The 26,011-nt window shown below is 50.2% G+C and overlaps 1 protein-coding gene across 4 annotated transcripts; it reads left to right on the top strand.

The window, feature by feature from the left end:
• The first annotated feature begins 608 nt into the window (after positions 1-608).
• TOM1 (target of myb1 membrane trafficking protein) lies at positions 609-21,474 on the top strand. 4 transcript variants are annotated; one of them, XM_038154219.1, is made up of 16 exons: positions 609-796; positions 7,943-8,027; positions 9,777-9,855; positions 10,021-10,170; positions 10,274-10,408; positions 10,650-10,796; positions 11,756-11,872; positions 12,352-12,485; positions 13,119-13,152; positions 13,684-13,792; positions 14,788-14,908; positions 17,268-17,343; positions 17,747-17,809; positions 19,518-19,577; positions 19,918-19,954; positions 20,064-21,474. In XM_038154219.1, the coding sequence occupies exons 1-16, from the start codon at positions 745-747 to the stop codon at positions 20,210-20,212; spliced, it is 1,548 nt and encodes a 515-aa protein (XP_038010147.1). In that variant the 5' UTR covers positions 609-744; the 3' UTR covers positions 20,213-21,474. The 4 variants fall into 4 exon arrangements, with proteins under 4 accessions (XP_038010147.1, XP_038010148.1, XP_038010149.1 ...); XM_038154221.1 differs by lacking the exon at positions 609-796 and adding an exon at positions 815-1,064 and having other exon boundaries at positions 20,064-20,226; XM_038154222.1 differs by lacking the exon at positions 609-796 and adding an exon at positions 1,125-6,911 and having other exon boundaries at positions 20,064-20,226.
• The last annotated feature ends 4,537 nt before the right edge of the window (positions 21,475-26,011 follow it).

Below are 26,011 nucleotides of genomic sequence, written 5' to 3'. Positions count from 1 at the left end.
GGTGTGGCAGCATTAGATTTGTGCTGGTTATTAACACGTCCCCATTTTCCAGGTATGGGTGTTGGTTGATTGCAGCCTCAGCTTGGGCAGGGCAGTTGCTTAGGCCAGGAGCACATCCTAGAACATGCCAACCACCCTGTGTATAGTGTACAACCAACCTGTTTAGAGGTTGGAAGGGACCTTAGATCATCTCCAACACCTCTGCCACAAAGACACCTTCCACAAAAAATTTCCTCAAATCCCCATCCAACCTGACCTTGAAGACTTCCAAGGATGGACATCCACAACTCTCGGCAACCTGTCCCAGTGCCTCGCCACCCTCACAGTAAAGAATTTCTTCTAACTCCTACCGGCAGTATCGGGAGTCCTTCCTACTCACACCGGGCTATGGAAAACTAAAACCCATCGCCACAGGCTTTCCGGGGTTTGGGCATCGCTCAGGCTCGCGGGTGTTCTGCACCAGCTCGGCGTGGCTGCAGAAAGCGGCGGAGGCTCTCGGCGGCGGGAGCCCTTCGGTTCCTGCGGCCGGGGCCAAGGGCGAGCAGGACCAGGGAGCGGTCGGCTCGCACACGGCCCTTCGCTGGCAGCCGCGGCCGCTCCACGCCTCCCTCAGCCCGTGGCTCGGCGGGGCCGGTCCGGCCGGTGGCGTCACAGCGGGGCCCGGCGAGGCCCGCCCCGGCCGGCGCGCGGGTCACGTGAGCGGCGGCGGCGGCAGCGTCAGCTGATCGCGGCGCGGCGGCGGCGATGGACTTTCTGCTGGGGAACCCTTTCAGCTCCCCCGTGGGGCAGCGCATCGGTGAGAGCCGCACCCGCGCCCCCCGACCCTCCCCGCGCCCCCGCTCGCCCGTCCGGCTCCGCGCCCCCGGGGGCGTCCGCCGGACCCTTCCTCGGGGAAACGCCAGCCCCCGCCTCCGCGGCGGGACCAGCGGCGCGCTAGCCAATCAGGAGAGAGTTCTGCTCTGACTGACAGGTGCTACCGACCAATAGCGAGCGCGTAGCCCGAGGCGGCTCCGTCGGGGGCCCCGCCAGCCAATCCGGGCGTGAGGGGGTCTCGGTGTGGCGAGGTAAAGTTTACTCACTTAAAGGGGCCGCGGGCCGGTGGTCCGCGCCACGCCCCCCGGCACCGCCGAGCCCCATGATTGGCTTGGGGCCATTCCCGCCCGCGCGTCTTCGGGGGCTTCGGGGAGCTGCCGATTGGCTGGGCTCCAGCCAGGGCAGCCTATCGCGGCCGGGCGCGAACGGGGCGCGTGACCCGCGGCGGCACGAGGGGCGGCCGCGGGAGCCCGGGGCTGTGGGACGGCGTCCGCGAGGGCTGCGGGCACAGCGGGGCTGGAGCGACAGCGGCCTCGGGCTGCGCTCGCCCCGTGGGACAGTGTCCCCTGCCTGAAGGACTCGAGCGCTGGGCAGCTGGGGGTGTTTGCCCGCCCTGAGACTCCCCGCTGTGGGACAAGCGGTGCCTGGCAGGGCCGTGCCTTGGCTCCTGCAGCATGAGCTCTTCCATCTGGCTGTGGCTCACAGCATGGAGCACCAGCTCCAGCAATGAACACAGCACCCACCCTGTGCCCAGGGCAGCTTGGGGAACATGGGAGAAGGATGTGGCCTGAGAAAGTGGAGCAGAGATGCCACAGTTAGAGAGAAGACTGTCAACAGCCGCACTGTCAGAGCAGGGTTGCAGTTCTTGAAATGCTTAGAATGAAGACTCTCTGTTCCCCTGTTGTATTGCCTAAGGGCCTTGAAGTTGTGCTTGAAGGTTGATGCCTATTTAAACTCTCCACTTGTAAGTTTATGCACTTGCTCATTCTTGCTGTTCACTGCTCGTCAGACCTTTGCTGTTTGCTGTGAACATCCGATCCCACATTCAGTCGTCTTGGTGTCCTTGCATGGGTGAATAGGAGGCTGTGCCTGGGGTGGGAACAGAGCAAGCAGCTGGTTTTAGTAATGCTTTTATTATAATGATTTTAAAGGCTACCCTAACACTGTCCCAAAGTGTCAGCAGCATTGTGATGTGCCAGTCTGGTGTTGGGACAGATAGGTGAGATCCATTACAGCCAGGTGGTGGAAGGATCATCAGGGAAGACTTTGTGTTATCAAAATCCTCCAGATGATCTTCAGCACACCCCCAGAAGAATCATCACAAGTTTCATCACACATCCCAGGAGAAGCCATCTCCTGCCCTTTCCTGAATGAATGCTCTTTGTTCCCTCAGTTGAGTGTATCAGATATGTCCTTGTGTTTGGGTAGAGGCAATCTGAAAGTTGCCTCACAGATCTTCTGGTCAGTTTAGTAACCAGATTGTAAGTGGGTTATACCTCTAGGCTTTGTTTCCATTAAATAAGGGATTCCCAAGCAACAAACCAACAGCAAAGAAGAGGAAAAAAGAAAAGATATTTCAAAAGTGTTGTCTGAGAGGAGTTGAGGAGAAGTGTGATACTAGGGAGATCTGACTGCCTGGGGGTTGACTGGGGTTATGGGAGTCCAAAGAGGTGGAGGAATTACAGCATATGAGAAAGGAACTCTGGAGGACTTGAAAGGGGTGGTCGTTGAAAATATGAATATTTTCTCCTTTTGGACATTGCCTATCAACATCCTGGGAACGTGGATAAATGCTATCTTCCCTGCTTAATTTGGGACGCCAACATGACTTCCCCAAACTCGTTTGGTAGGTCTGTGGCAGCTGCGTGTCCAACCCGTGAGCCTGATCACCAAACCTGCACAGTGCTGCTGCCCTGGGCTGTCTGCAGAAAGATAATGCTGCATCCTTGTAAATTATTTGGGCAAAGTCATGTATGCTTGATATAGCTTATGAAGTCTAAAATAGCTTTAGATGAAGGCTAAGGAAAAAAAAAAAAAAGTCCTCTGCGGCCACTGCAGCAATGTTCTCAAATTCCTTTATTAATGTTAATCTAGTAAAACCCATTTATTTTGCTGACTAGGAAAGCTCAGATAATCTCAGTGATCTGTCACAGAATGAGTCAGTTGCAGAGGAGTAGGTTTTCTAGTTTCTTACTCACAGTTCTGAAATTTAGTCACAAAAGTTGCCGCTCCTGTTTTTGCACCGTGATGTCTCTTCTCAAGTAAGAGGAATACAGACTTGCTTTTTTGGGGTTTTTTGTATTTGCTTCTGTTGTGTGGTGGGATTTTTTTTTAACACCAGTGGGAAAATTTCCAAAGAGTGATAAAGCATCATAGTCCAGATTCCCTTCTGGAAGGGGAAATCACTATGCCTCCATCTAGGAGCTAAGAGAAGCTTTTTTCCATTTTCAAAATGGAACATCTAATTCCAAGGAGGTGAATTGTCTCTGAGTGAGAGAATGGAGAAGAAATCACCAATGCTCTTCCTCCCCCTGGAAGTCTAAAATAACTAGTAATTATATCAATACCAAAAGGGACAGAGGCAGGTTATTTCAGTGAGTATCACGCAAGGGATAGAAGTAACGGTGTAGCACAGAGATGACACAGATGTTTTTTATGGATGGGGTTATTTTAAGCATGAGGACCAGGAGAAGTCAAGACTGTAAAGAGGGAGCAAGTAAAGCTCCTGGGTGAGGAAGAGAAGCAGAGGCAAAACAATATACCAGAAGAATCTCCACAGCCTTTTGGATCCCACCTTGCAGGTGTTCCTGCACCCCTCTGTGGACTCTGTAGGGCCCTGCAAGTTTCTCAAAGAGGCATTGCCTTGTCTTCTGTGCCTCCTCTGTCTGGAGGAAAAGGGGCAAACACAGCAGATGAAGAGTCATTTGATCCCTGAGAATTTGAGCTGATTCACAGGAAAGGAGCAGGGGTTCAGAGACACACATACCCACACCACTATGTCAGTGCAGTCTGTGTCCATCGCCAGCCTTGAATTTGGTTTGGAGCCGTATCTCTGGTCTCTCTAGAATGCATGCTGTTCTCTCAGCCTTTGGGGGAAGGATACAGCTAAATGGTGAAGTCCTGACACACCTGGTGCTGAAGTTCCCTCAAGCGAAGTAAAAGCATGAGGCTTGTACAGGATGCTGATTTGGGCCTGTGAGTTTGTGAACTGAAATGAAGTTGGAAGAAGGGACATCTTGCATTGCTTTCTGCTGAACCTAAGCTGTCTCATGCGATGAACTGCTGGTGTCCTCAAACACCTGTTGAAATATGTGAGACGGTGCTTGATGCTTTGCTGAGGAACTTAGAGCCAGCAAGACGCACTGCAGGGAGCACTGTTTGAAGGCTTCCCTTGGAGGAGGGACAGAGCATATCACAGGCAAAGGATTTCTGAGCAGCATCTGGCTGGTTATGGGTGCTTCGGGTCTGGGGTGGGGAGCAAAGGGGACGAGCCTGCACAGTACATTCTGTCCCTGGCTCCTGTACTTCCCCACACTTCTGCATTGCTGGTGTGCCGCTGCAGGGACAGCTGAGTGGGATCCCCAGCTGCACAGTGTGCTCTCCCCTGCCACCAGGGCAGAGACAATAACCTTGAAAAGAAGCAAGCTTGTGAAATGTACTCATAGCACACAAAGCAGTGTACAGCTCCTTTGCACCAGTTATGCCAAGTGTTTGGAGTTCTTCATTATCTGCTGGTTCCAAATAACTTTTATCACCTAGCTGCAGTCAGCAGGAGCACATCCAGTGCCATGCAGGAAAAGAGCCGATGCTCTGGTTCACAGTCCTGTGAGGTTCTGGGTCAATCTGAGCAATGTGTGAGGCAGCAGACTGGAATCAGACAAACCCCAATGCTGTCACACCTGGGGAGCTGGACTGGCTGCCAAAACAATGTGGCTTTGGAGCAGCCCCATGAAGGGCCTCCTGTATATTCAACAGCTGGTTGTTTTGGGGCTTGGATGGGGGATGGCATTCACAGGCTCACGATAACCTCTGCCAGGGGAATTCTCTGCTGCAGGTCAGGCTGGTAACACACACAAGTAGATGCTGCCTGATGACCACCAGGCAGAGTGCTGGGCGTGTGGCAGTGCCCTGCCTCCTGTGCTCGTTCTTTTTAGGGACTTGTCGCTGTCCCCAGCCATCCCAGGCTCAGATTTCGTGTGGAGCAGACAGCTCATGTGCTAATTACAGCTCATGAAATGGGGCCAGCCACCCTGATCCTTCATGTGACTGATTAGACTTTGTTTCCTTCTCTTCTGCAGGCTTTACAGAAGGGCAAAGTTCAGGATTTTTGAGAAAACTCCATATCTTACTAGGCTTGGACAGTCCCTTACAGCTTGGAAGAGAGCAAGGAGGATTAGAAGGGCATTAGCTCCAGCTTTCCCAATGCCAGCTAGGCCAGGCCTTAATTTGTACTGGGTAAATTCAAGCCTTTTGTCCTTGGAATTGCCTCAGGGTCACATTCCTGTTTTCCATATGCTCTAATACTGCTCTTCCAGCTTTGCATTTTGTGACCCTGTGTTGTGTTTATGGCAGGTTTGCTGCTGTCCTGCAGCTCTCCCTTGATGAGTGTATAAACTGTGGTGATGGTAGCAGGATGGCCACGATATTGTGGAGTAACAGGGGCAGTGTGTGTCACTTCTGAGGAAGTCCAGTTTTCCCCTAAATGGCCAGGCAGGTGAAGGAGCACACATGGTTTATTTACATTCCTTTCTGAAAAGCAAACCTGCTGCTTGATCTTGGCAGGATTGATGCATTTGGAGGGAACGGGTGGTGGGGAGGGAGCAGGTTACAGCATGCCACCAAACATTGAGAAGTGAGGAAAGGGTGTTTGCAGATTCAATTAATGTTTTTGTACACTGCGAAGGGAGGCTGGGGAGATTTGAACAGCAAGGATTGATGGTTAAATGCAGGTTTTATTTTGTCCTTTGTTTTTTCTGTAGCTCAGAGCTTCCAAGCAGGCTCAGCCCTATTCCCAAGTTATGGGTTTTTCCTTCTATGTGCAGTGAGAAGAGTGGATGTAGACTTCACTTTCAGCAGAGCAGCCCCTGTGTAGTGGATTTTTATGATTCATTGCCAGTGGCAGCAAAGAGTGCAGGGAAACTTCTGGCTTATTCAAACCATGGTGTGTCATGAGCAGGGGATCCCAGAGGAGAGTGCAAGTGAGGGGGCCTTTGTGACCACATGAGCCAAACCCATCAGACTGGCCTGAGCTGCAACCTGCCTGCCAGCACAGTTGGTGTCCCAGGGTAGGAGGAAACCTGGAGCTCTGTACTCTGCCCTGATCCCAAAGGAGCCCCAGTGGAAAATATTTTCCCTCAGGTATTACCACAGTTTCCTCCATTGGCTGGTACATGCCCTGGTGCACCAGGCATGCCTATTTTCCTGGATGTATTCTTCACCAGATCACCCAGTGCAATCCTTCCTCCTGTGCCTCACTGAGGAAGCTTGGATCTTCCAGAGATCAGGATCCCTATGTAAAGTTAATACTCAAAGTGAAAAAAGTTTACCTGAATCAAGAAGCCTTAAGGTTATTTCAGTAATATCCAGACCTTTAGAAAGGAGAAAGAACATCAAGAACAGTCTGCTACTCTCCTTCCCTGTCTGCCCTCTTCCATCTGGCTGTGGCCACAATGTCATCATCATAATCACTGTGTAATCAATGCATTCTGTGGCCAACAGAAAAGGTGGTGGCTGGATTGTGATAAGATGCAGATAGCGTTGCACTGTGGTGTGCAATTTGTGGGAGGGACATGTGCATAAGAGGCTGCATTGCCCAGTGGTGTGAATAGCTCAGTGCTTGACACTAAACAGGACATGATGGATGTGGTCACCCAGGCAGGAGTTAAAAAATCTTCTTCCTGTGTTACGGCCTTATCTCATTACTGTGTGAATGGGCATTTAATTTCATTCCTACACAGGGATCATTAGCTGCTGGGTCAAAAGCAGAAAAAGGCAGCTCTGCAGAGGAAGGACCTCTCTAAAGGGGTAGAAGACCCACAGCAGCAAGGGAGAGCTGCAGATTTTGCAGGGACAGCAGTTTTGAAAATGCAGGCATTTCTGTAAGTACCTTGTTGGGACTGAGCTCTCCTGAAGAGCACCTGGTAAGTGCTGAACAGGTCTGGCCAGTTTTAATTCTCTTGTCCCAGTGCTAAGTCAAGTGTTTTGTAGGATGAGAAAGCTGGAAAGGATGCTTCTTGTCCTCTGTTTGCCATTTGCTGCAGCTGTGTTTCCCTGTGGTCTTGTGGGAGTGCCTGGGTCCTTTTGGCCCCGCTGGCCATTCTCTACTTGTGGTGTCCCTGAAGGCATCAGTCAATGGCATGGCTAAGACTGAGACATGGATAATTACAAGGTGGAGACACTGGTGCTCCCAGTAATAGCTGTTCATTTCCCAAATCTCTGCCTTGAATAAATAACATCAAGGCTGACTGAGGAATTCCTAATTAAAGGGGACATAATCAAAGCTGGAACAATATTGCTTTGACTTCAGCCTGCAGTTTGCTTCTGCCCACACTCCCTAGAGGCCAGAAGTTCAGGGGAGAGGTGTAAATGTTAAAAAAGAGAAACCCTGCTTTGGTTTTCTATGTTAGCTTGTTTGTTTTTATAGAGCTGGTGTACAAAAACAAAAAAAAAAGGGGACTGATTCTTTTGTCTCCTTCAGTGGTACTTCAGTGGTACAAACCAAGAATTGGAGCTATTGGAATTAGATCTGTATCAGTATGAGCAGACCAAACTCAACAGTTTCTGGCCTTGCAGTAACAAAGCAAATAAGCCCCTTTTTCCTTAGCTGTGGAGCTGAAATCATGCTGAGCCCCTTTCCTTCATCTGCAGGACACTAGAGGTCACACAGAGTGTGTTTGTGTGTCAGTAGCATTGGTGGCATGGGCGAAGCTGGGCACCCATCATCCCAGCAGTTTGCTCTGCCATGGTGACACCTAGTGGGGACCACTTGGTGACCTGGAATTTGCATATGGATTTGCCTCCTTACATGTTGTAGCAGCAGCCAGGGAGAAGCAGGCTGGGGTCTGGGGTATTGTGAGAGCTTGACTTAACAGTGCCAGGGCTGCTCTTAACCTTGGTTTCTGTTTTCCAGAGAGAGCTACCGATGGGTCCCTGCGGAGTGAGGACTGGGCTCTCAACATGGAGATCTGTGACATCATTAACGAGACTGAAGAAGGGTAAGGGAGCTGGCAAGGGCCCATATCCAGCGGCAGGTCCCTGCATTCCCTGTAACACCACATCCCTAGGCTGCAGCGCTAGCATGCACTGGTGCAGGTAATAAGCTAGGCTTCCCAGCAATCCCTGAGACAAGACTCTGCTAGGAGACCTAGAGACATAGCAAAGCTGTCAGGGCATTTATTAGTTGCTTCTCTGTAATCTTGGTGAGTGCTAGGAGCCATTCAAACAGGCCTTCAGGGTCCCCAGACAACTCTCTGTTCAAGCCAGGCTGCCTCCCATCTCCAGAAGGCATATTTGCATTTCTTCCACTTTGATTTATTCCCCCTTTATACCCATCTCTGTCTCTCCTCTGTGAACATAAAAATCCAAAGGCTGGTGCCTGAGAAGAGGGGAAAATCTCAGGCTGCTATTCAGTCCTCTTACTGTGCCAGTCTTTCTTGGGTTTCTTCTCAGGTATTTTCATGTATAGTCACTCAAAAACACACAAAGTGGGTGGGGGAGCTCTTGTGTCCCTCTCCCTGCAAGGAGATGTTCATCAATCTGCCAGACTTGTTAACTCAGGAGCTGGAGATTTGCCAGTGAATTCAAGGGAGAATGGCTCCTTCTCACAGTGATGTCAAGAGCAGCAGGTAAAAAAGAAGGTGCTACATGGAATAAAACATGTAGGTTTCACTCCTGCTGTCCTACCCCACAGTGATGTTGACAGAAGATTAGCAAGCCCAGTTTTCAGCTTCACAATTGTATGGAAACAAAGTCAAACACGTCTACTTACAGATCTGTCACCGCTCCTTTTCCACTATTCCCACGGTGCAAATACACCTGTCTCTGTCCACAGTTCTCAGGTCTGAGCTGTGGCCACTTTCAGGTCTGGGCACTGGATAACACAGCTGGACAGGCTCTCCCATTGCCCTGCTAATGCCCATCCATTGACACCATGCTGCCCCACAGGCTAATATGCTTCTGCCCTCCTCACTGAGTCAGTGTCTCCACCCCGTTTTTCTCCTCTAGCATCGCTGCTCTTCCAGCTCAGCTTCTCTTCCTGTGCCCTGCATCTGGTTCATTTGTGCCCTCTTAAGACCACAGTGGTCTGAGACCATGGTGTTTCTCCCCTCTGAGAATGGTTAATAAGGCCCTGCTATGCTGTTGCTCTCTTACCCACCTGCCCCATACAAGCAAGATTTTGCCAGTGTGTCTCCCCTGCAGCTTTTGAGCCTCCTTCTCTCCAGGGAAATGTTAAACAGCTCCTCTTTAAGTAACACAGGAATTGCTGCAGATTGGTCTCTCCTTCCCGTTTGTAACCCCTGCCAAGCTTTTCTGTGATCTCCTCCTCTTCAGTCTCTATGCCATGGGATTTTGCTCTACCCCAGGAGTGTGTTTCTAGCATTGTTTTTACTCTGTTCTCTGTTGTGTCCTGAACACCTTGAGCTATTGCAGACATCAGCACAGAGGCCTCTAATTTCAGTAATAGCAATCAGGAACATGGCTTAATGGTGGACTTTGCAGTGTTAGGTTTATGGTTGGACTTGATGACCCTAAAAGGTCTTTTCCAACCTAAATGATTCTATGATCAGCCAACCCCACTCCTCTTGCAGAACCACAAACAAAAGCTGCTTTACCAGTCACTGCTTCAAGCCATCCTGAAAACATGGTGAGGAGGGAACACCTGCTGAGTATGAGGCATCCAGAACCTGTGGCTGTTTTGCTTTGCCTCAGCCTTCTGATGATCTTTCATCTCATTTCTCCTTCAGGCCCAAAGATGCATTCCGAGCCATTAAGAAGAGAATTGTAGGGAATAAGAACTTCCATGAAGTTATGCTGGCTTTGACGGTGAGTGGTCAGGGCTCTTTCTCTGCTCTGTGATACCCTGCTGTAAAGCTGAGTGCTGAACACAAGTTTTAGCACACATGCTGAACAGACTCATGTACCTAAAGCCAACAAGGCTAACACATGAGGACAGAGAAGGCTACAGCTAATGCTTTATTGTCTTTGAAGGTCCTGGAGACCTGCGTCAAGAACTGCGGCCATCGTTTCCACGTCCTTGTGTCCAGCCAGGACTTTGTAGAAGGTGTCCTGGTGAGAACAATCCTGCCAAAGAACAATCCACCTGCCATAGTGCATGACAAGGTGCTGACCCTCATCCAGGTGAGCCAAGAAGTGTGAGCATCTGCACCAGTGTGTGTCTTTAGGTGTTTGTACAGAAGGCTGTTGTATGTGATGATGGGCTGTACTGTCTCTTTCTCCCCAGTCCTGGGCAGACGCCTTCCGCAGCTCTCCAGACTTGACTGGTGTCGTTGCTGTCTATGAAGACCTGAGACGGAAGGGTTTGGAGTTCCCCATGACTGATCTGGACATGCTGTCACCTATCCACACACCACAGAGGGTATGGGAGCATTGCTGAAGAAAAGAATGTTGGGCAGCTGCCATTCTGGAGCAATGAGGGGATTTCAGGAACTCTGTTTTGAATTTAGAGGGGTTTTGGGTGGTGAGAAGCTCCAGGACAACTAAGAGCTGTTGGGACCAGATGGGGAGCTGTCATCAACATTTCTCCTCTAGTTGCTTTGTCCTGTCAAGTGTGTGTGTCTAACATCTCGTTCTCTCTGTCACTTTCACCACCTTTGTAGACTGTGTATAGCTCCAACTCTCAATCTGGACAGAACTCACCTGCAGTCAATTCCCCTCAGCAGATGGAGTCCATCCTCCACCCTGTCACCCTGCCCCCTGGGAGAGGCACATCCAGCGACGTGCCCATCACACCCACACCAGAGCAGGTGAGTTGGACACCAGTCCCAGGATGTTGCTGACTCCTCCTGTGTTTGAAGCTACTTCCCAAACACTGTTCTGGGACTGCAGTACTGGTCCTGCCCCAGCCTCTGTCTTCAAGGACCTGTTCCTCTAAAGCACAGTCCTCTGAGAGCTCCCCAGAGCTCCATTTTGGTCACAGTGATGAACTGGAATACGGCAACCATGGAGTGGTTATGTTTCCCTAAGATAGGGCTGCTTGCAGGTAGAGGGAAGTGGGGTGCTTAGACATGATGCCTCCTTGTCATCTTTGTTAATCTTGCCTCACTGCTTACTTTATATGAATCAACCCTGTTTGGCTATGTGGTTTCCGAAGGCTAGGGCTTCCTCACTTGTTTCCCCATCCTCTTTTCTCTTTCCTCACCCTGACTTCATATGACACCATGTTCAGCACCAAACCCCTAGCTGTCAGTAGTTTGCATTCCCTTGCAGAACAGAGGGTAGAAACTGTTCTAAAGAGGCTCATTAGCAGCTTGTAAACCAGAGGACTAAAGCTTCAACTGTGCACTTAGCTGAGGCTCTCCTGCTGAATGGGAATTAATTGTTTTCCCCTCTCTTATACCACTTTGGAAATTAAACCATTTAAATGGCTACCCCATGGGAGCTGTTAGCTGAGGAGAGATTTGAATCATACCAGCAACCTGTGCTGGCTATTAAAAATCAAGGCTAGACTAGCGGCTGAGATCCCAGGTGAGGGCCTGGCATCTGCTACCAGCAAATGAATTTGATGGTAACCCATGGAGGGTTACTCCTGCTGGGAGCTCCTGAGAGCTAAAATGAGTGGTGACAAATTAACTCCCTGGTGGCTGTTCCATCCAGCTCTGTGAACAGGCGTGCACACGTGGTGCCATTCCCTGCCATTCAGAGCTACCTCAGCTATGCTCCCAGCCTTCCCTGGCAGAGCTGACACTTCACTCCACTTTTGCAGATTGGGAAGCTGCGCAGTGAGCTGGAAGTGGTGAATGGGAACACAAAGGTGATGTCAGAGATGTTGACGGAGTTGGTGCCATCCCAGGCCGAGCCTTCTGACCTGGAGCTGCTGCAGGTAAGGAACACTGGGCAGGGTGGAGGGCTGGCACATGCAGCACAGTTTAGCAGTGACTTGATGGACTGAGGCCCGATGCATGCCAGGTGTGGGGAACAACAGGACAGTTTAGTGTGGGGCTTATCAGGGAGTGAAGGGACAAGGGAGACACAAGGATGGTAGAGTTTCAATGGTGGATGAAAATCACATTGCCGAGGCTGGAATAATTTCACAAGGGAGCTTGTAGTCCCCCAGGGCCTTTCTTTCTGAGTGATGTGTACTACAAAAAGCATACAATTATTCCATGTAAAGCTCAGACTCAATTTACCTCTCACACCAATATTTGTTGCCCATCAACAGTTCCTGATAGATCCCAGTAGCCTCTGGAATCTGTTTTCCAGTCAGAATTCCAAATTTGTGAGTGCTCAGCATAGTAGTGTGACCTTTGTGGGTGCTGTAGTGTGACTTTTGTGGGTGCTGACTTGCCCTGCTTTGAACAGGAGCTGAATCGGACATGCAGAGCCATGCAACAGCGAGTCCTTGAGCTGATTCCCCGTGTCCTCCATGAGCAACTCACCGAGGAGCTGCTCCTCATCAATGACAACCTCAATAATGTGTTTCTGCGCCATGAAAGGTACCTCTCTCCTCCCCTCTTCCCTGCTCTCCCACAAGACTTTACTGCCCTTGAAGGCTGCCTATCCCACCCTTTTGATCTGCCCAAGAGTATAATGCTCGAGATGTATCAGTCTGTATCATCCATCTTTGAGAACAAAGCCAAATGTTCTCAATTTTTGCTGACTAAGTTCCTGCCCCTTCAAAGCTGCTGTGTAAGTTCCTGATGGGGTATAAAGATGTCCCTGTGGCATAACCCAAAAGAAGGAGGCAACTGCATGGAAAGAGCTGGTTTTCTAGCTCTGGGAACATAAAGAAATTGCCCAGAAGGGATCAGCACTGCTTTTTTTTTTTTTTTCTTCCATTTCAACAAGCACATCTTTGCTAGCTCTTCCCCAGATGAACTGTAGAGACAGCTGTTGGTTAGGAGTAACTGTGGAAGATCCTAAGAAGCTCTCTCACACCACCTCTCATGAGACATCAATTCTATGGGTCTTGCTGGCGTATCTTGAGGGGAAATTGGGCCCTGAGCCATAGTTATCCCTTTCCTAGTGGGTAGGAAAGGGCAGACTGTGCCAAGTCTTATAAAAAATCTCTTGGGTTGTGGGTGAATGAGCCCACACTACTGAAATGCATCCTGTCATCTTTCTTGCAGGTTCGAGCGACTTCGGACAGGACAGCCTGTTAAGGTAACTCAGAGCAACTGCCCCTCTCTGCAGATTGGTTTGCATCCTGCAGGTCCAGCAGTGCCCTGCTGACTTGGAGGGAGGTTCAGTCTGCCCCACTTAGAAATGTTGGGCTTTGCTGTCCCAGCCAAGCTGCACCAGAGTACCTGGTACATGGAACACTCCATTTCCCACTGCTAACCTCTCCTGCCCTGCCTAAAGAGCAAGAGCAGAGCAGTAGCAGTTATAGTTATTGAATAATCAGATTCCAATTCCCATATGAGCCTACTCTGAGCACTACCCCGTCCTCTGAACCAGCATTCACCCTACTTACTGACATCCAGCAGAGCTGGGAGGCTGGCTACCCAGGCATATGCTGCTCTGGGACACTATTCCTAGCCAGTTCTCTGATCACTGTCCCTCTTCTCCCTCTTCACAGTTGATACTGTTCAATGGGTGCAGAAGGGCTTTCTAGTATCAATGAGCTAGGATTGTAGGGTCAGGATAGCCAAGGTTCAGAAACTCTCCACCATCTTCTTTTTTCTTCTTCCAAAGGCACCAAATGAGGCAGAAAACAGCTTGATTGACCTGGGACCCAATACTCCTTCAGCACTGAAACAGCCTGACGTCACCAGCAATCTTTCCTCTCAGCTGGCTGGAATGAGTGTGTTGCTATGTGGTTTTCCCCTCAGTCTTTCTCCTGTGCCGTTTTGAAAATCCTTTCCTGCCCTTGAATCATCTCCCAAAATTATTTAGTCAGATTCCTAGAGTAACCTAGAGAAATGCCATGTGTTTTCAACTAATAAACTCATGAAGAAACTTGTATATGCCCCAAGGCACTCAAGCACGTCTTGGCATCCTCACCTCACATAGTGCAGGAAGTGGCCATGATAAGGATCCCAGCATTAGTCTGTGGCTAAGGACCTGGCCTTCCAGCAGGACTGGGGATAAAGTTGCTCCCTCTGCAATGCCTGGCAGCATTGCCTACCTGCCTCTCTTGCTGTGTGGTGTCAGGTTCACCACTGAGGTCTGGGAGAAGCAGAGCAGCTGAAGCTATGCTGCAAAGGCAGCCATGAGCATCTTGGGCCCAGGACCCAGGATTTGACAGGTTGTTTACTCAAAAAACCTGAGGGATCCTGGGAGTTCTTCAAGACATACCAACAGCCTACGTAGCACTGCCTGGATGCAGTTGCAGAAAATTGTCACCAGGCTGTTTTACAGACAAGCCAGCTGAGATATTTTTCAAGTCAAGTGTTTTTTTGGATGATGCCTGAGTCATGAAAATCCACTCATGTGTCTCAGAGGTGCTTGTGCAGAAGCACAGGTTATTTTCTTCCAGAGGTTATGGAGCAATTCCCTCCAGAGTTATCTAAGATGGTCAGGAGCATCTAGCTTTCAGCGTCAGTAAATTGATGCTGCTGCTTCTGTCTGAAACTGAGCCAAAAATATCTAGTGAGTGGGCAAAGAAATAGCTTCTGTTACTTCACCCACGACTGCACACATGCATAGACTGTGCTGCAGCTGAGGAGCAGGATGGAGGAGTGGGCCTAGAGTAGTTTAGCCTGTTCTGACGACAGTTTTCCATCCAGCACTCTTCAAGCCCACAGTCCTCCATTTACTGTTCTGTGCTGCCTGCTCACCCTGCTCTCTCTCCCACAGACCTGGGCTCAAGCAGTGTGAGTGCAGGGCTGCACTCTCTCGACACTTCTGGCAAGCTGGAAGAAGACTTTGACATGTTTGCCCTGACCCGTGGCAGCTCACTGGCTGAGCAGCGCAAAGGGTGAGTGGAGCAGCTCACTCTGTCCTGTTCTGCCTTCTTGCAAAGAATGAGGGCTCAGGGAAGATGGGGCTACACCCCGACCAGCAGCAGTTCCTGGGAGACAGCAGGATGAAACAGAAATGTACTCTTCACACACACAGTGTTTGTAGGATGAGCTCTGTGCTCCCCATCCTTTTTCCTGCTGCCATCATCTCCCCTTCATGGCATCCTCTGGATATGGGGAGAAGGAAGTGGTCTCCCATATGTTCTGAGAGATTCAGTGTCTAGGAATGAAGGTGTGAAGTGGGACTGGCTCAGTTTTCTTGTCTGCCTCTGGGGTGTCCTGACTGGGGGTGATGTTGAATTTGGGAATTGCTGAGTACTGATTCAGCCTATCAGACAGAGTATTGAGCTGAAGTGCAGGAAGATTGCAGTCAGTTGTGGCTTGCAAGAGGGCACTGTTCTGTGCCTCAGCTTCCCTGTTGGGAAGTGGGATGTTTCTTCCACAATGGTGTGTTTGAGACCTCCTGGTGTATAGCACTAAGAGCTGAGTCTCCATAGTACTGGCTGAACTGAAGAGGCCTTCTCCACTGCAGAGTGGATTCCTGAATCCTTGTTCTGGAGGAGCTGGCAAGAGCTGTGCTGACCGGATCCCCTGGGTTTAGAGACTGTGGCGGATCTCATGCTGCTTTGCCTGGCAGAGCCATTCACTGGTCTCCATAGAGTACCAAGCAGTAGAGCCCACGGGCCCATCACTGCCTCCAGCCCTCCAAGGCCTGTGCTCCTGCACTCCTGCAGCCACTGGAATGCCTTGTTCTGCAGCTGGCCAGTAGCAAGTTAAGGTCTCTTATATGTGTCAAGTTAAGGTCTCCTAACTATGTCTCCTTCCATTCCTCTGCCTCAGACTGCTTCTGGTAAATGTGGTAGGGAAACTCATGGACTGCACATGACTTCATGTGTTTTGTCCCTGGGTTTCCCCACCGCTTTTACTGTGGGTTGTACTGCCTGAGGACAGAGGCAGTCCAGCACAAAAACAGTTCAATCAACAGCACCCACTGGGGCTGAAACCAGAGCCACTGGTATGTGCTCAGTGCTGGAGTTCTGGACAGAGATGGAATTGTATCCTCTCTGCTGTAGCAGTCCTTAACAGGCTGAGGCTTATGATCTCTGCACAAGTAACAAGACATCTTCTATTTATTCCTCCCTGCCCTTCATCTGCCTGCACTTGCACTCCTGCCAGGTAACCTCTAGTGGCTCAGGCTTCGCATTTCAGTGAGAGCCTCTGCTCTCAGTGTCTCCCTCCACTTGAACAGACCCTTTGCTCTACAGCTCCCGAACAGGACGTGCTGGCAGAGCCTCGGGGGTTTGTTCTTGACCCCCCATGCTTCATGTGTGTCTCAGTGAGGCAGTGCTTAAGGCACTTCAAGCCTTTCCTGCCATTCTTCCTCATCAGTGGCATGATAGCAGCGCTGTACTTCATCCTGGATGCCATTGTCCACAGCGGCCCCTTCACTGATGAGCACTTCTTTGAGAAGTTTGAGCAGCGGTGGCCCAAGCCCCTGGCCCCCAACAAAAACAGCTCCACTTGATGGTCTGCTGGATCTGTGGGATTGGGCCTGGGAGCAGCTGGAGAGGAAACCTGTGGAGAGTTTCTGTGAAAGGCTTCATTTTCCTAGCATGGACAGTTTTCCCCACTCGGCATGGATCAAACGGTGACATGTGGCATTGTCATGTTCGGTAGCAGCCTAGAGGGAACACAGGATTGGGATGAAGGAAATTATGGGTGAGACGTGTCTGTGTGTGGTAAGAAGTTGCTGTAATGGTGCATTTGGAGACTTGGAAGCAACACTAGGCTCTTTTGATCATCCAGTCTCACCTATGGCCAGCATAGGCTAGTGAATCTCTGCCACCATCACTTCTCGTGTGGTATTAGTTAAAGAGCTGTTTTTTAGCTGCTTGTGTCTGTGAAGATAGATGAGTATGTAGGTGAGGGCCTGTTGCTCAAATCCTTTCTAAAATATCTGTAATATTCGGGTCTGTCTGTGTTAGTTTTTTCTCTTAATCCACCCCAAAGGTGAGTGTTGTGGTTAATGCACCTAGCTCTCTAAGTCTGTGTCTTGGTTTTCATGTAAGTCTTTGTCATCCTTCTGTCACTGTGCCAGGGCTGTCCTGTTGTATCCCACAATGTCCCAGTGAGTAGATTAGTCTGTTTTGTGGTGGGCTACACCTATAATAAGGGCTTTGCACACCTCTCTAGAAGCTCTTGGTAGCAGAATGACAAGGCATGAAAAGTTGTGCAGTCAGAAGAACTGAATGTGCGTTTAGGAGTTCCTGCTCTTCAGGCATCTCATCAGCTTGTTGTCTCTCCTTCTGCTTCCAGGGTAAAGTATGAAGACCCCCAAGCCACCAAAGGCCTTGCTGGTGCCCTGGATGCCCGGCAGCAGAACACGGGAGCGGTAAGTGGCCACAGCTTTTACTGCATCACCAGGAATGGGAGTAACCTCCTGGCTCACCAAGGAAGTAAGGGTGCTGTCTGTTGCGAAAAAGTCAAGTGATGATAACTCCCAGTCTCCACTAACCCGCATTTCCTAGCTGGGCTGCATACTTCATTCTTTAAAGCCCTGAGGTGAGGAGCTGTGAAAAGTCTGGGGTTGCCTCAGGCAGTTGAAGGATGTCCCTCCCCAAGGAAACTTCCACCTGGAAATGTATGTTTTATTCCTCTTCAGCAAATTTCCAAGTCCAGTCACCTACTTCTCTATCAGAGAAGTAGGCCACCAGTATTAGTATATTCTTTCTCTCACCTTAACCCTGCTGCCTCCCCTCTCCTTCACACTGCAATGCAGACTCTCTGTCATCCAGGGGGAGTCTGGTGCCTCTAGTGATGGAGCTCAGCTGACAAAATGGATGATGCGTCAAGGAATGGTGAGATCTGAGGTTGTGGAGGGCCAGCAGGGAGGGAGGAGGCTGGGGCTGCTTAAACAGAAGCATCACTGGCACAGCACATGAGGATGCACAGCAGACATCAGCAGATACTGCTAACTGAAATGGAGCAACCCTGGGCTGGGCCAGTAGTGGAGACTAGGCTTGGGAAGGTAGCAGGCAGTGTGCCAGTCCTTCCACATAGTAAACATATGTGTAGGAAAAAATCCTAGGAGCTCTGAGGCCAAGAGAGCATGTGCCACTCTGAGCTAGAGGATAGCCTGTTTTGGGGTGGGTGTCTGAGGCAGAGGCAATAGCTGGTGGCATCATGAGGGCAGCTGCTGCCATTCATTCTCCTTGCAGTCTTTCCTCCTTAACACAAGTCTCTCCTCCGTAACACTCCTTGTTTGAAGGAAAACACATTCTGATTTAAACCCTGTTGAAGGCCTCCTCCTGTAGCTAATGATTGAGCTTTCAGGCATTTGAATTTGGTCTTTTGGCAGCAGGAATTCCTGCAATTACATTCCCTCAGGCACACAGAGGCTTTGACAGCTCCTGGGTCTGAAGCTTGCTAGCCTGTCTTCCTGTAATGGCCACAGCCCAGGCTGATGTCTGCTGTAGGATGTTTCCCCACATGCTGTACAGTCGGCTTGAATGCACTTCTACCCCGAAGAGATCCTCTCAGGGCAGGCAAAGCCAGTTTGCTTTGCAACTTCCCTAATCTCACACATCCTCTTCTGTTCTCATTCATCCATCTGCCAGCTGTGATAACTGTCTGTGCTTGCTCCCTGGTTTGAGGAAAACTGCCTGTCTTTGGTACGAAGGTGTTGCTCTTTTTCTTGGTCTTGGTGTTTCCTGAGGGCAAGGGAGCTAAATATATTAGAAAACTAATAAATAAGTTTCCACAAATACTCTCATTCTTCTGCTTGGGGAGCCTCTAGCAAGGACTGCTTCTTGCTCAGCTTTGTTCAGGAGCTCATGACTGGAGAAAAGGATCTGGAGTTTTGAATCAGACTTTGTTTCTTTCAGGGTTACCTCTATCCACTAGGAATATGTCTCTTTGCTGTTTAAATTGACCAGGGCCATGAATTCTTCTGAGCTAGCCTCATCCCTACTGAAAGTAAAATTTAATTGTAGATGACTTCCTCTTTGATGCGTCTGTTTCAGTAGTTTGGTGTGATTTCAAATCCTGCTGTGCTCCATGATCACACCAGGGAATCAGTTCTTGGTAGGTGTCTTTCCCCATTTCTGTGCTGTCAGACCTGGCACCTCCAATATCTTCAGCACTGCAGACTTTGATATCAGACTGTCACTGGTTTGTAGAGGGAGAAGGTGTAGAGAAATGCACGTCTCTTGTTCTCTGGCTGCCTACACAAGCAGACAACTTCCACCTAGTGGATCCTCACCAAAAAGCAAAGTCTGGTCCAGTCCTAATATTCCAAAGGCAGCCACCAAACCACAGATGCTTTTAATGGCATGTATCCTGGAAACTGCGTGTCTGGGCATGGATGGGACAGAGGAAGCAGGTAAGCAATGGCACTGATAGCTGGGAGAGTTTTGCAGTGGCACCAGCTGGATTTGGATGGGCCTGAGCTGACTGAACATTGGAGCAAGAGGCTGAGCTTCTGAGTTGGGCTTTCTTTTTGCATAGTGGATTTACTGGAGCATCCTCAATTTTCTTGGCCTCATTGCCCTTTTTTTTCTGTCCCAGGTACCAGTTCCTCAAGCCAATTTCATGGAAGACATAGAAAAGTGGCTCTCCACTGACGTGGTAAGTGAGGGGCTGCCTTCTTGGAGCCAGCAGTCTTGCTGGAGTTGCCTGTGGGGCTGGACTTCAGGCAGTGTATAACAGGGCTGGCATAGCTGAATGTGTGGCACAGACTGCTGGGAGGGACCAGGGAAGAAAAAGACAGGGACGCAGGCTTTGGGATACCACAACAGTATCATCAGCCTTCTGGGAGCCATAACTAATGAGCTGAGGGCCCCTCCAACATGTGTGTACTGTGGAAGTGGGGGAAACACTGTCCTGTCTCTCCGTGTGCAAAGAATCACATCTGTGAGATGCCTTTACCTACCTTCCTTCTAACCATGCCCTTCTCTTTCTCTGCTAGGGAGAATCAGAGGATCCAAAAGGTGTCACCAGTGAAGGTGAGATGTGCCAGCCCCTCCTTGTCTTTAACTGTTCCTGGCAGCACCTTGGCTCTTCCACAAACCTCCCTCTTTGCTAATGCTCTGCTCTTCTCTTGCCCTCACTCAGAGTTTGACAAATTTCTGGAAGAGCGAGCAAAAGTTGCAGACCGCCTCCCCACTTTGTCCAGCTCATCAGCAGGGACGTCTCTCTCCCCTCCTGCTGCCAGCCATCATCGGAAGCAAGCAAAGGAAGATGATACTATGTTTGCCTTGTGAATGCTATGGACTGGTGTGCTGTGGAGCAAGAGCCTGTGTGTGCTGTTTTGCTTGCCTCCAACCAGGGGCCAGCAGAGGAAGGACTCTCTCCCCTTCCTCCATTCTCTTCCTGTTTTACCTTTGAGTTGTTTTTAGTTTTAAGCTGCTTTCAGACTTCAGATAATCTTTGTTGTGTTTACGGATATACAATAGACTTGTAAAGGGGGTTTCAAAGCTGCTAGAGAATGTGGGAGTTCAGTGGGCTTTTCTTTTTATGCTACAGTGTGGGCAAAGCAGAAGAAGCTCCCCCATCCTACACTCCAGTGAGGTAGTTAGAGATCTTGCCCAAGAAACAGGAGAGGCTGCAGTCTGCTTCTGAAATCATTCCTGCCTGCCTCTTTCGTCACCCCTCCCCTAGAATGTATCTCCAGCCCCCTGCCTGCCAGTGTTAGACTGGAAAGCACAGGGATGTGAAGCATTACTGGTGGCCGAGGAGGAACACTAATGGTAGAGGGACCCTGTTGCTCTAACCTCTCTTGCACAAGTGCTTGTGGTATGCAACACGTTCCCACTCACAACCCCTTCTCTTCCTCTTCCTCACCTCCCTTTCCCCATCAGTTCATCCAGAATCCTACCCACAGCCCAGATGTTTCCTTTGCATGACAGCCAGTTGTCCAAGCCCTTGGCAGCACACAGGACTGCAAGCAGTACTCCAGGCTGAAGGGGCTCTCTCCCATGGGGTAGGATGTGCCTTCAGAAAACTATTTGCTGTTAATTTTATTCTCCATTATCCTTCTTTTCTCCCAGTGCGATCCTACCTCCCACTCTCACTTCCACTGATGCCTTCCACTGCATTGTGCTGTGGTGTGGGGAGTCTCTCTGAGCCAGGCCAATGCCACAGACTCCCTTGGCATGGCTGTGTGTGCCAGGGTCACAGAGCTGCGTCCCCCTAAAGTAGGAGGCCCTTCCATCAGCACTGTTACACCAGTGGGAACGTGCTGTTGCTGCAGAAGCTTGTTCAGCTGGTGAGCACAGAGGGGAATTCCGTGAGACCTCAGTCATCTCATGCCAGTAGAACAGCCCTGCAGCAGCCAGAAGTTCATCTGCACATGGGGAGAAAAACCCTTCAGAGCAAACTGCACATGCTGCCCACTTGTAAATGAAAGCCAGGGAGGAGGGTGCCAAGCTCAGGGCTCCTGCTCGTGGGATTTCTTGTTGAACGTGGGAGAGTTGTCTTTTTTTACTGCACATTAAAGGAGCAAAGACTTGAGCCTCCCTTGAAATACGGTGTGTACTGTCAGTGCTGGTGTGGGGAGGGGAGGATGCTGTGGGGAGAAGAGGGATGAAAACATCCAGCCACATTTGCTCTCCATGAAAAGGCAAGGGCACAGGTGCTGAGAGGAGAACAGCATGGGGTTGAGGGTGCTCCCTGCTTTTTACTACAGTCTTATGGGTAGGTGATTACAGGCCGTCTCAAAATAGCAAGAGGGTGAGCTACCTCCTCTCCTTTCCCTCTCTGTCTTGTGACTAGATCTGAATACCCACTTTGCAGCCCACAAGTCACTTATAAAGACATGCAAGAAATACATTTGCTACTAAAGGGCCTCTTGGTATCCACAGGACATCCTCAGTTGTCCCTGTACCATCTCTCCAGTGTCCAGCTGAGTGGGAGCTGTGGGAGGGATCCTTAAAAGGAAGCTGAGTGGATTTGAAAATGTCATCTGAAGAAAGGCAAAAGGACTGAGCTTCCCCTGCTGGAGCACGTGCAGGAGAGGAAGCAAGAGCAGGGTCACGATGGAACACAGGCTGGTTTTGTAACTCGTGGGGCCAGAAGGGCCTCCAGAACAAACAAGGCCAGAAGGGCCTCCAGAACAAACAAGGCCAAGCCCTCTGGCCAGTTCCTGGCCTCGGGCTCCCTGCCTCAGCTGGGAAGGAAGGGCTCCTGGTGCCCCGTCAGCATTTGTGGACAGTACCAGCCTGTTCACACAGGTGATGCTTTAACACTGGTTCATGCCTCAGCTGGCACTTAAAGTTCTCAGCGCCTCCAGCTTCCTCAGAGCACTGCCTGCAAATTCCCTGAAAGGAGAAACAAAGACATCCTGAATGAATGAATATCCTGAGTATGGGGAGTTCAAACTCTTCCTTACTGCCTCTGGGATGCCCTGAGCCCACCTCAGGACAAAGACCCCATCTTCACCCTCACCTTGTTTTTAATTCCCCAAGCAGCCAGCACAGGACCTGGCAAAGGCAAGAGGGAACTGTCCCCAGGGAAGACTTGAGTGCAGCAGAATTGGGTTGCTGCTATTTCCGTCAAGGGACAAACAGATGGAAAGCATTTTTGGTGTCTGCCAAGTGAGGTCAGTTTGAATCGATGGCCAACAGGTGAAAATTCAGAATGCTGCTTGTGGCTCTCGGGGTAAGCCTGTCCCCTCTCGACCATGCAGCTCTTTCTCAAGGATGAAGACATGGAAAGATTCCAAATTAGTACTGTCATACTTGTTATAGATTATACTAGTAATAGCTTGAATAATTTTGCAAGGTTTCTTTACAGAAGGAACCTGGGGAAAAAAAACCCTTCTAATTCTGCAAGGGATCATTTTAATTAGAGGCTGGGCACTTCGCGTTGGCAAAAACTGCTTCATGATTGCAAAAAGAAAAGAAATGACAGCACTGTAAGGAATTCTTTTAAACGCCTTTCCCTTTTTAAGTTTTCTGATGCTGTTTTAGAAAGAACAGCGCTGCTCGCTCTGACCACCAGATGGCTGTGGTCCCTCGCACACCCAGCCAGGGTTTCCCGATTGCAGAGGACAGCCCCTCCCTTGGCAGTGACCTGCTTAGAAAGCTCTGCCACCCCCGGCGACAGAAACAAAACAAAGTTTTTCCGTAGTCTAGTATTATGCTGCAACCATCAGCCCTGTGCAGCCCCGCACAGCGACCACTCCAGAACATGCATTCATCCACACGTCGTGACTGCACGAGGACGGGAAGGGGTGCTTGTGCTCTGCCTAGGCATCCATTAATAACCACACTGGGAACAGGATCCTGACCTGGACAGAGATTTTGCATGACCCAGAAGAGCTGTTGCTATGCCACATGAAGAAAGACATAACTTCCTTGTACTGGGTCAGAGTTGCTTGACATCTCTAAAACCCAAATATACACTAAAAGTTAATGAGAATTTCCGTGATGTTTGGGTAGCGTGATACTGGGCATGCCAGCATCACATTCATACAGGCAAAAAAATTACATGTTTCTCTTCTACCAACCACAAACCTCCAAACAGTACATGAATTTTTTTAAGGGTGGTAACAAAAATATGTCCTGATTTCCCACAGCATTGTCTCACAAAGTCAGCACAGAAGTGTCCCAAGCCAGTACACTGGGAAGGCTGTTTTCCATTCCACAGGACTTTCATGTTGCTTTGCCGTGTCAAAACTTCCTCAAAGCTCATTTTGAATAACAAAATTCTCCCTTCCTTCACAAAATGAGAATAAAGCCACTTCCCCTTTCCTTTAGATTACTGTTGGTGCTGCTAAGCGTGGATGAAGACGATATAAACAAATGAGAGGAAAAGCAGGTGCTCCAGTGCACAGGAGCAAGGGAAGAGAGATGGCCATTGACAGGATCATTGGCCACGAGTTCAAGTTTGCTGCAGTGCTGTCTCCAGCAGCCTTCCTGCAAGGCTGGACATTGGCCCTTGCCAGGCAGTCTTGGATGGGGGGTGCCGGGGTTGCTACACGGTGCAACAGAGAGGCTGGGGGCTCAGCCCTGCCGAGGAGACTCCTGGGGGCTCTGCAGCAGGGATTTTCTGGGGAGGATCAGGAATTCCCTCACAGCACAGAAAAGCTGCATGTGCCTGTATCCGGGTGTTTGTTTTCCTGGCCAATCTCAGCAGAAAAGCGTGGATCAGGCACAAAGCAAATTCGACAGCAGGGTGAGGCAAGGACACGGCTTTCCTGCGGCTTTAGGGGACTAGTCTCTTTCACAAACACAGAGTGGTAGGAAAATCTGTGTTTAGAAAGGTTGCTGTGAGGCACTTCACTGGTATTTTTAGCTGCTTGACTTAAAAAAAAAAAAAAAAAAGGCTTAAATGCCAGATCAGTCTCAATGAGATGGAGGTGGCAATTTCTCTGACCTCTTTAGCAATCTTAGTCCAAAAATAAGAAAAAAAAAAAAGAAAAGAAAGAAAATTTTAAAAGTCAAGGTGTCGGTGATCTGCCAGCAGTGCCCTGCTGCCCCTGGGCAGGGACATGTTATGTGCTGGCATGCACACCATGAACCACCAGCTCCAGCCGGGCAATCAGGGGGTGGCTCACCCCACACCAGGCACCTTCAGTCTCACCACTTGCCAAGTACCTTTGGTCCCTCTCAGCCTCTGGCAGACCACACCCGGCAATCGAACACTTCAAATCCCACGTCGCCTTGTTAACGATAATTTAGCTAAAGAGCTGCCGCCACCGTCCCGAGGTGCTGCTGTGCCCAGCACTGCTCAGGGGAATGGCTGAGCCCAAAGCCCTGATTCCTCGGTGCCTGGGATGCTAGGGAATGCATCTCCCCAAAAAGAGGGGGTGTTCTGGCTCTTTTGCTGTACCAGCTGCAGTCCGTAAGCTCCATAGTGCAAAGGGCTCTCCAATGCTGAGCCCACTCTGCCCTAAACTAAGGTCTTTGAAGTAATATCTGCCCTTTCTAACCCTTCTTTGGCTTATTTCTCTTCGTCAGCATGTATCTGTCACCCTATCAAGACAGAGAGCAGCTGGGTGGAGTAAAAAAGGTCCTGCCTGCCTGCCCTGGAGCAATCTTTGGTAATGAGTGAAGGAGAGAGCACAGTCTATGCCATAGACACCCTGTGTGTGTCTTGAGTAAATCACTTAAATTTGGCACATCCTGAATGCCAAGTCTCTAAAATGGATTCATTCCCATACATTTTTCCTGGGTTTGCTGTTTTCCACCAGCACAGGTGAAAGCCTGGTGCCCATCCGGCACCCCAGCGTTCCTATGCCTTGATTCCCGCGTATGGAGCAGAGACTGTCCCGGTCCCACAGCAGATGGACACGGCAATCCTCCGCACCCCCGGGTCAGAGAGGGGTGCAGCTTTCCCACCATGGAACACCAGCTTTTCCAACTCTTCCTGCCTCACCCTGCAGCTCTGGGAACGACAGCTGAAAGGGGAACATTCTGTGGCTGCAAGTGATGCCGCACGTTCTGCCAGGGCATGAGCCCCCAAAACGCGCAGCTGCCTGGCGCTGGTGCTGAGTCACCCTTTCCCCAGCGTGGGCGCGCTGCTGAGTCAGGGTCAGGCCGGGGCCGCGGCTGCTGAGTCAGGGTCCGGCCGGGGCCGCCGCTGCTGAGTCAGGGTTGCGCGAGGGGCGCTTTGCTGAGTCACGGCGGAGCGGCTCCCGGCAGGGCGGCGCCTCGGCAGCGCCGAGATTGCAGCTGCTGCTCCTGGCCCCGTCCCAGTGCTCCGGACAACTGGAGAAATCTCCAGAAACAGCCCCTTCCTACGGCCCAGCATTTCTCCTGTATGCTGGACTAGGGAACCACGCAGAGGTGATTTGGAAACCTTGCGGGGAGGGGGGACTTGGGTCTCACTTTCTGTAGAAAACTTGGCTTCCCCTTCCTCCTTCTCCTGAGAAAAGGGTGTGAGCAGCGTGGTACAAGGTCCTCTTTGTTGCATATGTGTGACTTTTCAAATCCAAAGTTTCACGGTTTGTTCTGTCTCGCAGTCAGGGCATACTTTGTTTTCACCACGGTTGTGGCACTGAAACAAAGGAGGCAGCAGCATTGACTGAAACATTTGCACAAATGGGATTTTTATTTGCA

Source organism: Motacilla alba, chromosome 1A (assembly GCF_015832195.1).
Source record: "Motacilla alba alba isolate MOTALB_02 chromosome 1A, Motacilla_alba_V1.0_pri, whole genome shotgun sequence".
Lineage (NCBI taxonomy): Eukaryota > Metazoa > Chordata > Aves > Passeriformes > Motacillidae > Motacilla > Motacilla alba.
This window is presented reverse-complemented; position numbering and strand designations above follow the sequence as displayed.

Excerpts from the sequence above, each read along its gene's own strand:
- TOM1 (XM_038154219.1), top strand. The coding sequence starts at position 745 with ATGGACTTTCTGCTGGGGAACCCTTTCAGCTCCCCCGTGGGGCAGCGC. Across the intron at positions 10,409-10,649 it reads CTATCCACACACCACAGAGG|ACTGTGTATAGCTCCAACTC; the intron begins GTATGGGAGCAT and ends CCACCTTTGTAG. Across the intron at positions 13,153-13,683 it reads GGACAGGACAGCCTGTTAAG|GCACCAAATGAGGCAGAAAA; the intron begins GTAACTCAGAGC and ends CTTCTTCCAAAG.